Source organism: Rhinoraja longicauda, chromosome 8 (assembly GCF_053455715.1).
Source record: "Rhinoraja longicauda isolate Sanriku21f chromosome 8, sRhiLon1.1, whole genome shotgun sequence".
Classification (NCBI taxonomy): domain Eukaryota; kingdom Metazoa; phylum Chordata; class Chondrichthyes; order Rajiformes; family Arhynchobatidae; genus Rhinoraja; species Rhinoraja longicauda.
This window is the reverse complement of record NC_135960.1, coordinates 4,295,354-4,310,353: the sequence shown is the minus strand read 5'-3', so window position 1 is coordinate 4,310,353 and position 15,000 is coordinate 4,295,354. Positions and strand designations below refer to the sequence as shown.

Genomic DNA, 15,000 nt, shown 5'->3' with positions numbered 1-15,000 from the left:
TGGCTCGAAGGGCCGAATGGCCTCCTCCTGCACCTGTTTCCTATGTTTTCTGAGTTTCTAACCTACAAACCCGTACGTCTTTGGAGTGTGGGGGGGAAGCCGACACACCCGGAGAAAACCCACTCAGGTCACGGGGAGAACGTACAAACTCCGTACAGACAAGCACCGACAGTGAGGACCGAACCCGGGCCCCGAGAGTTTAGAATAAAAATATAGGCACATATGTAGTTGCAGAGTTTGTAGGTTAAATTGGCTTTGATATAGAATTGTACATCGTCCGTAGTGTGGTAGGTTATTGTTAGTGTACGGGGGGGGGGGGGGGGGGGGGGGGGTCGTTGGGCGGTATGGATTCAGTGGGCCAAAGGGCATGTTTCCACGCTTGTATCTCTAAACTAAGCTAATCTCAATTACCATCATTACTCCAGCTGTTAGTGGCATCCATTGGCTGGAGATGGGACAATGGCCGCCTGTGTTATGGAGATCCCACTTCGTTCAATGCGTGACCCATCTCACCCTTCCTCTGTGCTGTTTGCTCAGCTGGCAGAACCCGACACACGCCAGCAACCATTCGGGTTTGTGTGCCTTGAATAAACCACAATGCTCAGTGTGTAGCTCAGTGTATCTTTGCCCCTCTCTCTCTCTGTGCGTTCCTATTAATATTTCCCATCCCACAGCTTGGAAAAGAAACTTTGGTTTGGTTTAGCTTAGAGAAAGCCTGGGTTTTTTTTCCCTCCGGATTCTCCGGTTTCCTCCCACACTCCAAAGACGTACAGGTGTGTAGGCTAATTGGCTTGGGGACGTTGTAAATGATCCCCAGCGTGTAGGATAATGTTAGGATGTGCGGGGATCGCTGGTCGGCGCGGACTCAGTAGAGCAAAGGGCCTGTCTCTGAACTAAACTAAACTAAAGATGGACTCAATAGACAATAGACAATAGGTGCAGGAGGAGGCCATTCGGCCCTTCGAGCCAGCACCGTCATTCAATGTGATCATGGCTGATCATTCTCAATCAGTACCCCGTTCCTGCCTTCAACCCATACCCCCTGACTCCACTATCCTTAAGAGCTCTATCCAGCTCTCTCTTGAATGCATTCAGAGAATTGGCCTCCACTGCCTTCTGAGGCAGAGAATTCCACAGATTCACAACTCTCTGACTGAAAAGGTTATTCCTCGTCTCAGTTCTAAATGGCCTACTACCCCTTATTCTTAAACTGTGGCCCCTGGTTCTGGACCTCCCCCAACATTGGGAACATGTTTCCTGCCTCTAACGTGTCCAACCCCTTAATAATCTTATACGTTTCGACTCAAAAAGCTGGAGTAACTCAACGGGACAGGCAGCGTCTCTGAGGAGAAGGAATGGGTGATGAATTTTCGGGGGTCGAGACCCTTCTTCAGACTGGGACTAAACTAAAGATACAGATAGTCCTTAGCGCCGACCAGGGACCAGCCGGTACACGAGCACTATCCCACACACTAGGGGAACAATTTATGATTTTTTTAAAAACCCGGCGCCAATTAGCCTACAAACCTGTAGGTCTTTCGAGTGTGGGGGGAAACCGGAGCACCCGGAGAAAACCTGCGCGGTCATGAAGGGGAGAACAGACAAACTCCGTCCAGACAGCGCCCATAATCAGTCTGAAGAAGGGTCTCGACCCGAAACGTCACCCATTCCTTCTCTCCTGAGATTCTGCCTGACCCGCTGAGTTACTCCAGCATTTTGTGAATAGATACCAGCGCCCATAGTCCGGATCGAACCAAGGACTCTGGCGCCGTGAGACAGCAAATCTACCGCCTAACTCAATTTTATTTTCCCCAAAGTTTTTGCCACGTTAATGTTTTTTGTTTTTTTGCAACAAGCATTTTTTCCTTTCATTTCTTCTTTGACGAAATTAGCCTTTCTTTCACTATATGTTTCTTCTCTCTCTCTCTCACTGGTCTAAATCAGCTCAATAGACAATAGACAATAGACAATAGGTGCAGGAGGAGGCTATTCGGCCCTTCGAGCCAGCACTGCCATTCAATGTGATCATGGCTGATCATTCTCAATCAGTACCCCGTTCCTGCCTTCTCCCCATACCCCATGACTCCGCTATCCTTAAGAGCTCTATCTAGCTCTCTCTTGAATGCATTCAGAAAATTGGCCTCCACTGCCTTCTGAGGCAGAGAATTCCACAGATTCACAACTCTCTGACTGAAAAAGTTTTTCCTCATCTCAGTTCTAAATGGCCTACCCCTTATTCTTAAACTGTGGCCCCTTGTTCTGGACTACCCCAACATTGGGAACATGTTTCCTGCCTCTAACGTGTCCAACCCCTTAACAATATTATACGTTTCGATAAGATCCCTCTCATCCTTCTAAATTCCAGTGTGTGCAAGCCTAGTCGCTCCAGTCTTTCAACATACGAACAGTCCCGCCATTCCGGGAATTAACCTAGTGAACCTACGCTGCACGCCCTCAATAGCAATCTCGGATGTCAGGCGGTTGAAGAGACTGCATAGCTCAGAGCACAACGACGAGGGACAGGATGGGGCCACTCCAGTCCTCAGCATTCACAAACAGTACCCGCAGCTGCCTCGACACACGCACCAGCTCAATAATGCCACACGAGAAACTGATCGTCATGCAGACAAAGGGAGCACTTTTTGTTTGACAATGACTGAAGGGGGAGGGGAGGGGGAGGGGGGGGGGGGGGGGCAAGTTTGAGAGATAGGTGGGTGGGGGGCAAGACTGGGAGACAGGTGGGTGGGGGAGTGGGGATGATCAGAGGTTCAGTACAATATAATACACAATACAATATATCTTCACAAAATGCTGGAGTAACTCAGCAAGTCAGGCAGCATCTCAGGATAGAAGGAATGGGTGACGTTTCGGGTCGAGACCCTTCTTCAGACTGATGTCGGGGGGGGGGGGGGGGCGGGACAATGGAAGGGTATAGGTGGAGACAGGAAGATAGAGGGAGATCTGGGAAGGAGGAGGGGAAGAGAGGGGAAGTTTAGATAGTTTATAACTTCCCCTCTCTTCCCCTCCTCCTTCCCAGATCTCCCTCTATCTTCCTGTCTCCTCCTATATCCTTCCTTTGTCCCGCCCCCCCTGACATAGTCTGAAGTAGGGTCTCGACCCGAAACGTCGCCCATTCCTTTTCTTCTGAGATGCTGCCTGACCTGCTGAGTTACTCTAGCATAAATACCTTCGATTTGTTCCAGCATCTGCAGTTATTTTCTTATACAATATATCTTTATTGTCATTGTACAGGGGTACAACGAGATTGGGAATGCGCCTCCCATACGATGCAATAATGTATGGGTTCTCCGAACCTGTCCTATCCATGTGCCCGTCCAAATCTTTCTCAAATCGTGAATAGCAAGGGTGTGAGGAATAATGGGGAGGAGGCAGGAGAATGGGGTTGAGAGGGAACGATAGGCCAGCCACGATTGAATGGCGGAGTAGACTCGATGGGCCGAATGGCCTAATTCTGGTTCATGGGTTCATCGCCTTGTATTCACTGGAGTTTAGAAGGATGAGAGGGGGATCTTATAGAGACGTATAAAATTATAAAAGGACTGGACAAGCCAGATGCAGGAAAAATGTTCCCAATGTTGGGGGAGTCCAGAACAAGGGGCCACAGTTTAAGAATAAGGGGTAGGCCATTTAGAACGGAGATGAGGAAAAACTTTTTCAGCCAGAGAGTTGTAAATCTGTGGAATTCTCTGCCTCAGAAGGCAGTGGAGGCCAGTTCTCTGAATGCATTCAAGAGAGAGCTGGATAGAGCTCTTAAGGATAGCGGAGTCAGGGGGTATGGGGAGAAGGCAGGAACGGGGTACTGATTGAGAATGATCAGCCATGATCACATTGAATGGTGGTGCTGGCTCGTAGGGCCGAATGGCCTCGTCCTGCACCTATTGTCTATTGTCTATTGTCTAATAAAGGACTGGACAAGCTAGATGCAGGAAAAATGTTCCCAATGTTGGGGGGAGTCCAGAACCGGGGGCCAGAGTTTAAGAATAAAGGGGAGGCCATTTAAAACTGAGGTGAGAAGAAACTTTTTCACCCAGAGAGTTGTGAATTTGTGGAATTCTCTGCCACAGAGGGCAGTGGAGGCCAATTCACTGGATGAATTTAAAAGAGAGTTAGATAGAGCTCTATGGGGCTAGTGGAATCAAGGGATATGGGGAGAAGGCAGGCACGGGTTACTGATTGTGGATGATCAGCCATGATTACAATGAATGGTGGTGCTGGCTCGAAGGGCCAAATGGCCTCTTCCTGCACCTATTTTCTATGTTTCTATGTTTCTAAGTGCTGGAGTTCACAGTCCAATCTGAAGAAGGTTCCCGACCTGAAACATCACCTGTCCATGTTCCCCACAGATGCTTCCTGAACTAATGAGTTAATCCGGCATGTTGTTTTCATTTTGTAAACCAATATCTCGAGGTCCCTGTGTCTCCATAATGCAATATAAACTGGACTACGGCATGCAGCCACCATGGAAACTATCATGTTTCAGTTTTATGTATTATTTGATTTTTTTATTAGGCTCATCAAAAAAAAAGACGATTGACTGTTCGGGAGCATCGGTAGAGTTGCCGCCTCACAGCGCCGGAGACCCGGGTTCGATCCTGACTACGGGTGCTGTCTGTACGGAGTTTGCACGTTCTCCCCGTGACCACCCAGGTTTTCTCCGGGCGCTCCGGTTTCCTCCCACACTCCAATGCATTCAAGAGAGAGCTGGATAGAGCTCTTAAGGATAGCGGAGTCAGGGGGTATGGGGAGAAGGCAGGAACGGGGTACTGATTGAGAATGATCAGCCATGATCACATTGAATGGCGGTGCTGGCTCGAAGGGCCGAATGGCCTCCTCCTGCACCAATTTTCTATGTTTCTATGTTTCTAATCGAGCCATTCACCGTGTACTGATGCTGGTAATGTCCTGTGAAGTCTAAAGTCTTAAAGGGTTCTTCTGTAATTTGTCTGGGACATTTCATTTCTTTGTGAGAAAATCAGCGTTGGCTCGAAGGGCCGAATGGCCTCCTCCTGCACCTATTGTCTATTTTCTATTGTTATTCATTTCCCCTTCGCAAATAAAAGAACACGTTATTTGAAACTGGATTTGTTTGCATTTATTTATTTTCTGATAAATAAATGAACACATTTTTTCCCCCTCCAATGTCAACAAAGTACCGAAGGAAGATTTGCGATAAACGTGACCGGGACAAACACTGTTTATGAAGAAGAAACTGTAGATGTTGGTTTAAACCGAAGATGGACGCAAAAAAAAGCTTCTTCGGAGAAGGGTCTCGACCCGAAACGTCACCCATTCCTTCTCTCCAGAGATGCTGCCTGACCCGCTGAGTTAATCCAGCATTTTGTGTCTATCACCGGGGGAAAAATACTGCCTGAAATGTTCATTTTGGAGTCATAGATGCAGATTATTTGTGAATTTTTAAATTGGGTGCAATCGGGCTAGCGGAATCAAGGGATATGGGGAGAAGGCGGGAACGGGTTACTGATTGTGGATGATCAGCCATTATCACAATGGATGGCGGTGCTGGCTCGAAGGTACGAATGGCCTCATCCTGCACCTTTTTCCATGTTTCTATGTTTCTATGAGCCATTGGCTGTGTCCAAGGCGATGGTTATTTCAGCTGTACGGTGAAATTATACCAAGGAACCCGCGCCCCATCCAACACAATGTACAAACATACCGCATGTACTGGACCTACCTGATCTCCCGGTTGCTAAACACTTTAACTCCCCCTCCCACTCCCACACTGACCTCTCTGTCCTGGGCCTCCTCCATTGTCAGAGTGAGGCCCAGCGCAAATTGGACGAACAGCACCTCATATTTCGCTTGGGCAGCTTGCACCCCAGCGGTATGAACATTGACCTCTAACTGCAAGTAACACTCTCTCTCCGTCCCTCCCCCATCATAATTCTCTGACCAGTCTGTCTGTCCCCCTCATTAAATAATTATCTCTGTATGATTTGTTGTCACCTTCCAATAGACAATAGACAATAGACAATAGACAATATACAATAGGTGCAGGAGGAGGCCATTCGGCCCTTCGAGCCAGCACCGCCATTCAATGTGATCATGGCTGATCATTCTCAATCAGTACCCCCTTCCTGCCTTCTCCCCATACCCCCTGATTCCGCTATCCTTAAGAGCTCTATCCAGCTCTCTCTTGAATACATTCAGAGAATTGGCCTCCACTGCCTTCTGAGGCAGAGAATTCCACAGATTCACAACTCTCTGACTGAAAAAGGTTTTTCCTCATCTCAGTTCTAAATGGCCTACCCCTTATTCTTAAACTGTGGCCCCTTGTTCTGGACTCCCCCAACTAACAATGCTCTATTACATAGAAACATAGAAAATAGGTGCAGGAGGCCATTTGGCCCTTCGAGCCAGCACCGCCATTCACTGTGATCATGGCTGATCATCCACAATCAGTAACCCGTGTCTGCCTTCTCCCCGTATCCCTTGATCCCACTAACCCCTAGAGCGCTATCTAACCCTCTTTTAACTCTTATTCTATATTTATCTTGATACCACATCTCTTTTGATGTCTCGATTTCACACCCTACACTTCCTTATCTCCGTATCTCCCTCTCCCCCGGCTCTCTGTCTGAGGATGGGTCTCGACCCGAAAGGTCACCCCATTCCTTCTCTCCAGTGATGCCGCCTGTCCCACTGAGTTACTCCAGCATTTTGTGTCTATCTTGGGTGTTAACCGGCATCTGCAATTCCTTCTTACACACCATGTTTTACATTGTCAGGGTGAGGCCAAATTGGAGGAACAGCACCTCACATTTCGCTTGGAGAGCTTACAACCCAGTGGTTGAGTGTTGCTTTCTCTAAGGCAGTGGAGGCCAATTCTCTGAATGCATTCAGGAGAGAGAGCTAGATAGAGCTCTTAAGGATAGCGGAGTCAGGGGGTATGGGGAGAAGGCAGGAACGGGGTACTGATTGAGAATGATCAGCCATGATCACATTGAATGGCGGTGCTGGTTCGAAGGGCCGAATTGCCTACTCCTGCACCAATTGTCTAATGTCTATAACCAAGTAACCCTTGAATCCCCTCTCTCTCCACCCCCCCCCCCCCCCCCCACCCACCCAAGTCGTTCCAGCTTCAAAGTCGCTTTCATTGAGGCTCATTGTCTGGAATTCGTTTTCACTTTTCGCCCACATCTTTTTTTTTTTTTTTTTTTTTTTTTTTTTTTTTTTAAAGCATAATAAACGACAAACCGGTTATAGAGTTCTTACATAGCTTCAATTTTTAATTTTTTAAAGCATATGTACAAATGATAATAAATGACAAACTGGTTATAGAATTCTTACATAGCTTCAATTTTTAATTTTTTAAAGCATATGTACAAATAATAATAAACGACAAACTGGTTATAGAATTCTTACATAGCTTCAATTTTTAAATTTTTTAAGAAAAAATAAAGATGAAAAGAGACTGGAAAAAAAATACTATAAACTAATGGAGAGAAAGCAAAGAAAAAAGAGAATTACAAATATAAAGGTTATGGGGATAGATCCGGGAGATGGATGATGAGTATAGTTGTACATCCAACCCTAAACTCAAGTTTTAACTTTAGTTTTAAATTTTAGTTTTGTGACAAACCCATTTACTTTTTAAAAAATTCAATAAATGGAGACCATATTTAAAAAAAATAGATCTGGTTTGTCAATTAAGGCAAACCTTATTTTTTCCAAATGCAAGGTCTCGGTCATTTCCGTAATCCACATTTTAATTGTGGGGGTTACTGTGTTTTTTCCAAAATTTAAGTATTCATTTTTTCGCAGTTATTAAACTGTAGTCAAGAAAGTGTCTCTGACTTAGCGTGAAGTTTGTAATGTGTTCTGATAATCCTAAAATTATTCATTTTGGATCTAAATCCAGTTGGTTATCGATAACTTTGGAAATGATTTTTAAAATATCGATCCAAAAATTTTGCATATTTGTACAAGTCACAAAAGTGTGAGTTGAATTGGCTTCTTGAAATTGACATTTATCACAAATAGGGGAGACACTTGGGAAGATCCTGTTTAATTTTGTCTTCGAATAATGTAGTCTTTTCGCCCACATCTAACAATGGCATGTTCCCTTTATCGTCGTTACTTTTGTGCGTATCTTTCATTCATTTGTTCTACGCCTATCTACAATCACCGTCTATATCTCTCGTTTCACTTTCTCCTGACTCCCAGCCTGGTCTCGACCCGAAACATCACCTGTTCTTTTTCCCCAGAAATAGCCGTCTGACCCGCTGAGAGACACTTCACTCCAGCTTTTTTGTTTCTATGTAATAAATAATCTCTGGACAAACAACGCTGGCTGATTTCAGATAATTGGTTCCGCTGTAATAGTTATTTTAATAAGAGAGTCACATTTCCTGTACATTGCCCTGTTTACATTTGGTTGTGTAAACCGGTTTATTTGCATTTAATACCGACGAGATAGTAGGGAGTCTATATTTCGTTCATTGAAACGATAGCAGTGGATTTATTACAGAACCGAAGAGCTGGACTAACAGCGGCTCAGACAGCATCTCTGGAGAGAAGGAATAGATAATAGACAATAGACAATAGGTGCAGGAGGAGGCCATTCGGCCCTTCGAGCCAGCACCGCCATTCAATGTGATCATGGCTGATCATTCTCAATCAGTACCCCGTTCCTGCCTTCTCCCCATACCCCCTGACTCCGCTATCCTTAAGAGCTCTATCTAGCTCTCTCTTGAATGCATTCAGAGAATTGGCCTCCACTGCCTTCTGAGGCAGAGAATTCCACAGATTCACAACTGAAAAAGTTCTTCCTCATCTCAGTTCTAAATGGCCTACCCCTTATTCTTAAACTGTGGCCCCTTGTTCTGGACTCCCCCAACATTGGGAACATGTTTCCTGCCTCTAACGTGTCCAACCAACCCCTTAATATTCTTATACGTTTCGATAAGATCTCCTCTCATCCTTCTAAATTCCAGTGTATGGAAATTCCACTAAATTCCAGGATCAGACAGCATCTCTGGAGAGAAGGAATAGACAATAGACAATAGACAATAGACAATAGGTGCAGGAGTAGGCCATTCAGCCCTTCGAGCCAGCACCGCCATTCAATGCGATCATGGCTGATCACTCTCAATCAGTACCCCGTTCCTGCCTTCTCCCCATACCCCCTCACTCCGCTATCCTTAAGAGCTCTATCCAGCTCTCTCTTGAAAGCATCCAACGAACTGGCCTCCACTGCCTTCTGAGGCAGAGAATTCCACACTTTCACCACTCTCTGACTGAAAAAGTTCTTCCTCATCTCCGTTCTAAATGGCCTACCCCTTATTCTTAAACTGTGGCCCCTTGTTCTGGACTCCCCCAACATCTCCAGAGATGTCCCCTGATCCGCTGAGTTACTCCAGTGTTTTTGTGTGTGTCTATCTTTGGGTTAAACCAGCATCTGCAGTTCCTTTGGAGAAAAGGAAAAGGGTGACGTTTTGGGGTCGAGACTGGGCCAGAAGATGGGTCTCGACCCGAAACGTCACCCATTCCTTCTCTCCAGAGACGCAGAGAGCTGAGTTACTCCAGCTGTTTTGTGTCCAACTTTTCGGATTAAATCCAGCATCTGAGTTCCTTCCTTCAAGACCAAGTTGGAAACAATCGACATTAAGACCCACTTTAATATTTAATTGCGACTTAGCACATGGCCCTTCTAACGTATGGGGCAACCCGTGATGGTGATTATACGTCAAGATACAAGAAACGTCCCCCATTCCTTCTCTCCTGAGATGCTGCCTGACCTGCTGAGTTACTCCAGCATTTTGTGAATAAATACCTTCGATTTGTACCAGCATCTGCAGTTATTTTCTTACACGTCCAGATACAGATACAGATACAGATACAGATTTATTGTCAAACCAGCGGCTTCGGAAAACGGTTCAGGAAACGAAAGTGTCAATACTCTTCTGTTTTTCTTGTCTTTTCTTCTCAAATTTGAGAATAAGGGGTAGGCCATTTAGAACTGACACGAGGAAACACTTTTTCAGTCAGAGAGTCGTGAATCTGTGGAATTCCCTCATCTCCGTTCTAAATGGCCTACCCCTTATTCTTAAACTGCGACCCCTTGTTCTGGACTCCCCCAACATTGGGAACATGTTTCCTGCCTCTAACGTGTCCAACCCCTTAATAATCTTATACGTTTCGATAAGATCTCCTCTCATCCTTCTAAATTCCAGTGTATACAAGCCTAGTCTTTCAACATATGACAGTCCCGCCATTCCGGGAATTAACCTAGTAAACCTACGCTGCACGCCCTCAATAGCAAGAATATCCTTCCTCAAATTTTGGTAAATAACTAAATACTGTAGTTATTTCGGTGGAAATGTGTTCGCTTCAGCGGCGTTTTGAAAAATGACTTGGGAACGGAGTTAGCGTTTGGGAAAATATTATTCTGAACAGAAGTACAAAACGTCCACAGAGTTATGGATTTAAAATGCGGAGATTCTAACCTCCGAGAGACAGTCGAGACACAGGGGAGACACACACACACACACACACACACACACACACACACACACACACACACACACACACACACACACACACACACACACCCCCACACACACCCCCCCCCCCACACACACACACACACACACACACACACACACACACACACACACACACACACCCCCCCCCCACATACACACACACACACACACACACACACACACACACACACACACACACACACACACACACACACACCCACACCCCCCCCCCCACACACACACACACACACACACACACACACACACACACACACACACACACCCCCCCCCACACACACACACACACACACACACACACACACACACACACACACACGCACACACACACACACACACACACACACACACACACACACACACACACACACACACACTCACACACACACACAACGCTGGAGTAACTCGGCGGGCCAGGCAGCACCTCTGGAGAACATGGTCAAGCGACGTTTGCAGGTGTTGATTCACACCGAAGATGGACGCAAAGTGCTGGAGCAACTTAAGGTGTAAGAAGACGTACAGGTATGTAGGTTAATTGGCTGGGTAAATGTAAAAATTGTCCCTAGTGGGTGTAGGATAGTGTTAATGTACGGGGATCACTGGGCGGCACGGACTTGGAGGGCCGAAAAGGCCTGTTTCCGGCTGTAGATATATGATATGATATGATAAAACAACTGCAGATGCTGGTACAAATGGAAGGTATTTATTCACAAAATTGCTGGAGTAACTCAGCAGGTCAGGCAGCATCTCAGGAGAGAAGGAATGGGCGACGTTTACGGGTCGAGACCCATCTTCAGACTGATGTCAGGGGTTCACAAAACAGGCAGAATCTCTGGAGGAAATAGGTGACTTTTCGGATCGGTTCGAAGAAGGGATGCCGACTGGAAACGTCTCACGTCCCGAGATGCTGCCCGACCCGCTGAGTTACTCTAGCATTTTGTGTCCACCTTCAATTTGACCCAGCGCCTGCAGTTATTTTCCTACATGTTGGTCGTGTCGATCTTTGGTATAAACCGGCGTCTGCAATTCTTTTGCGTAGGAAGAAACTGCAGGTGCTGGTCTCAGCCGAAGGTAGACACAATTTGCTGGGGTAACTCAATAGTCAATAGTCAATTTATTTGTCACATACACATAAATGTGCAGTGAAATGAAAGATTACCCGCAGTTCAACAATCAGACCAATAAGAATAATCAATAAAAATGCAATAACACATACAATCATAAACCAACACCAAACAAAAGTAACTCAGCGGGTCAGGCAGCATCTCTGGAGAGAAGGGATGGGTGGCGTTTGGGGTCGAGACCCTTCTTCAGACTGACGTTTCGGGTCGAGGCTCTACACAATTTAAACATTCACAACCTGTGATTAAACACAATCCCCCGCTCTCTTTGTGGGCGGGAATGTTGACATTTGAGGAAAAACTTTTTCAGTCAGAGAGTTGTGAATCTGTGGAATTCTCTGCCTCAGAAGGCAGTGGAGGCCGATTCTCTGAATGCATTCAAGAGAGAGCTAGATAGAGCTCTTAAGAAGTATAAGAAGATAACTGCAGATGCTGGTACAAATCGAAGGTAATTATTCACAAAATGCTGGAGTAACTCAGCAGGTCAGGCAGCATCTCAGGAGAGAAGGAATGGGTGACGTTTAAGGGTCTCGACCCGAAACGTCACCCATTCCTTCTCTCCTGAGATGCTGCCTGACCTGCTGAGTTACTCCAGCATTTTGTGAATAGAGCTCTTAAGGATAGCGGAGTCAGGGGGTATGGAGAGAAGGCAGGAACGGGGTACTGATTGAGAATGATCAGCCATGATCACATTGAATGGCGATGCTGGCTCGAAGGGCCGAATGGCCTCCTCCTGCACCTACTGTCTATTGTCTATTGATTTCACCCCTGAAGGACCTATCGTTAAACCTAACATTGCTGATCCAGTCTCCGTTCTTGAAATCCATTTAATATCTTACACGTGCAGGAAGGAAATGCAGACGATGGTTTAAACTGAAGATAGACACAAAATGCTGGAGTAACTCAGCGGGTCAGGCAGCATCTCTGGAGAGAAGGAATGGGTGAGGTTTCGGGTCGAGACCCTTCACCTAATCATTTTCCCCTAAAGATGCTGTCTGGCCCGTTGAGTTATTCCAACTTTTTTTTTTCGCGTCTATATAGAAACATAGAAACATAGAAAATAGGTGCAGGAGTAGGCCATTCGGCCCTTCGAGCCTGCACCGCCATTCAATATAATCATGGCTGATCATCCAGCTCAGTATCCCGTACCTGCCTTCTCTCCATACCCCCTGATCCCTTTAGCCACAAGGGCCACATCTAACTCCCTCTTAAATATAGCCAATGAACTGGCCTCAACTACCTTCTGTGGCAGAGAATTCCACAGATTCACCACTCTCTATATAATTTTTTTTTCTCATCTCGGTCCTAAAAGACTTCCCCCTTATCCTTAAACTGTGACCCCTTGTTCTGGACTTCCCCAACATCGGGAACAATCTTCCTGCATCTAGCCTGTCCAACCCCTTAAAATTTTTGTAAGTTTCTATAAGGTCCCCCCTCAATCTTCTAAATTCCAGCGAGTTTAAAGGCAACACACGTCAGTGTCCAAATTAAAATCAGAAATTTAGAATGAACGAATATTTCAAAGACGGCTTTTAATTGTGTATCTTTCCAGCACGAAACAGTCGTTTGGGGGAATATTAATCTGTCATTTCCTTTTCTGAACACCATCTACGTGCCCTTCGTTTTAAATTTCTATATAACCGCGAGTTGTGTTTGTAAAACACATTTCAAAGGCTTGAGTTTAGGCAATAGACAATAGGTGCAGGAGGAGGCCATTCGGCCCTTCGAGCCAGCACCGCCATTCAATGTGATCATGGCTGATCATTCTCAATCAGTACCCCGTTCCTGCCTTCTCCCCATACCCCCTGACTCCGCTATCCTTAAGAGCTCTATCTAGCTCTCTCTTGAATGCATTCAGAGAATTGGCCTCCACTGCCTTCTGAAGCAGAGAATGCCACAGATTCACAACTCTCTGACTGAAAACGTTTTTCCTCATCTCTGTTCTAAATGGCCCTTATTCTTAAACTGTGGCCCCTTGTTCTGGACTCCCCCCAACATTGGGAACATGTTTCCTGCCTCTAATGTGTCCAACACCTTAATAATCTTATACGTTTCGATAAGATCTCCTCTCATCCTTCTAAATTCCAGTGTATACAAGCCTAGTCGCTCCAGTCTTTCAACATATGACAGTCCCGCCATTCCGGGAATTAACCTAGTAAACCTACACTGCACGCCCTCAATAGCAAGAATATCCTTCCTCAAATGTCCCTTAATTTGAAATCCCTTGATTCCACTAGCCCCTAGAGCTCTATCTAACCCTCTTTTAAATCCATCCAGTGATTTGGCCTCCACTGCCTTCTGTGGCAGAGAATTCCCAAAATTCACAACTCTCTGGGTGAAAATGCATTCAAGATAGAGCTCTTAAGGATAGCGGAGTCAGGGGGTATGGGGGAAAAGGCAGGAACGGGGTACTGATTGAGAATGAGAAAATAACTGCAGATGCTGGTACAAATCGAAGGTATTTATTCACAAAATGCTGGAGTAACTCAGACTGAAGAAGGGTCTCGACCCGAAACGTCGCCCATTCCTTCTCTCCTAAGATGCTGCCTGACCTGCTGAGTTACTCCAGCATTTTGTGAATAAATACTGATTGAGAATGATCAGCCACGATCACATTGAATGGCGGTGCATACAGGCTCGAAGGGGGCTGAATGGCCTCCTCCTGCACCTGTTGTCTATTGAAAAAGTTCCTTCTCACCTCAGTTTTAAACGGCCTCCCCTTAATTCTCAGACTGTGTGTGTGTGTGTGTGTGTGTGTGTGTGTGTGTGGCCCTTGGTTCTGGACTCGCCCTTCTAAGCAACACAAAAACACAAACACAAAACGTTTCTTTCCAGCTGATTTCGCCTTTCACGAGTCCCTGGTTTGTTGTCTGAGGTTCAGACACCCGGAATTGAGTCAATATTGGGCCAGAAAGGGAGAGAAGGCGCGACACGCGAGAGAGAGAGAGAATCTGTTTGAGGAGAGAGAAAGTGCGGGCGAGAGTCCACTTCAAATGACCGTGGAAACGCAGAGGGAACAGGCGGGCCGGGGCTTTATTAAAAGGAGATGGCTCTCTTTGATAAGGGGCTTGTGATTCTTGGGTGGGGGGGTGAGGAACGATCGCGGCTGGAGATTTTATTGCCGAGGAGCGTCTCTGTGACAATGTCAAATTGCCGTTTTAATTAAAAGCGCTCGGATAATCTCAATCTCGCAGGAAATTGCCGGCGGATCATTCATTGCTCGTCTCCAGTTGCCTCTCCGCTCCCTCCTCCCAGGGCTGGTTAACACTTCACTCCGGGCCGGGAGAGGAAGGGAGAATCACTAGGTTTATATATTATATATTATTAAAAAA

General features: G+C 46.0%; 1 protein-coding gene across 1 annotated transcript in view; it reads left to right on the top strand.

Moving 5' to 3' along the window:
• Nucleotides 1–14,714: 14,714 nt before the first annotated feature.
• fev (FEV transcription factor, ETS family member) overlaps nucleotides 14,715–15,000 on the top strand; it is an 11,272-nt gene continuing 10,986 nt past the window's right edge. The window contains exon 1 of the mRNA XM_078404315.1: nucleotides 14,715–14,757. Coding sequence (XP_078260441.1) covers nucleotides 14,715–14,757 — 43 coding nt within the window. The remainder of the gene's footprint in view (nucleotides 14,758–15,000) is intronic.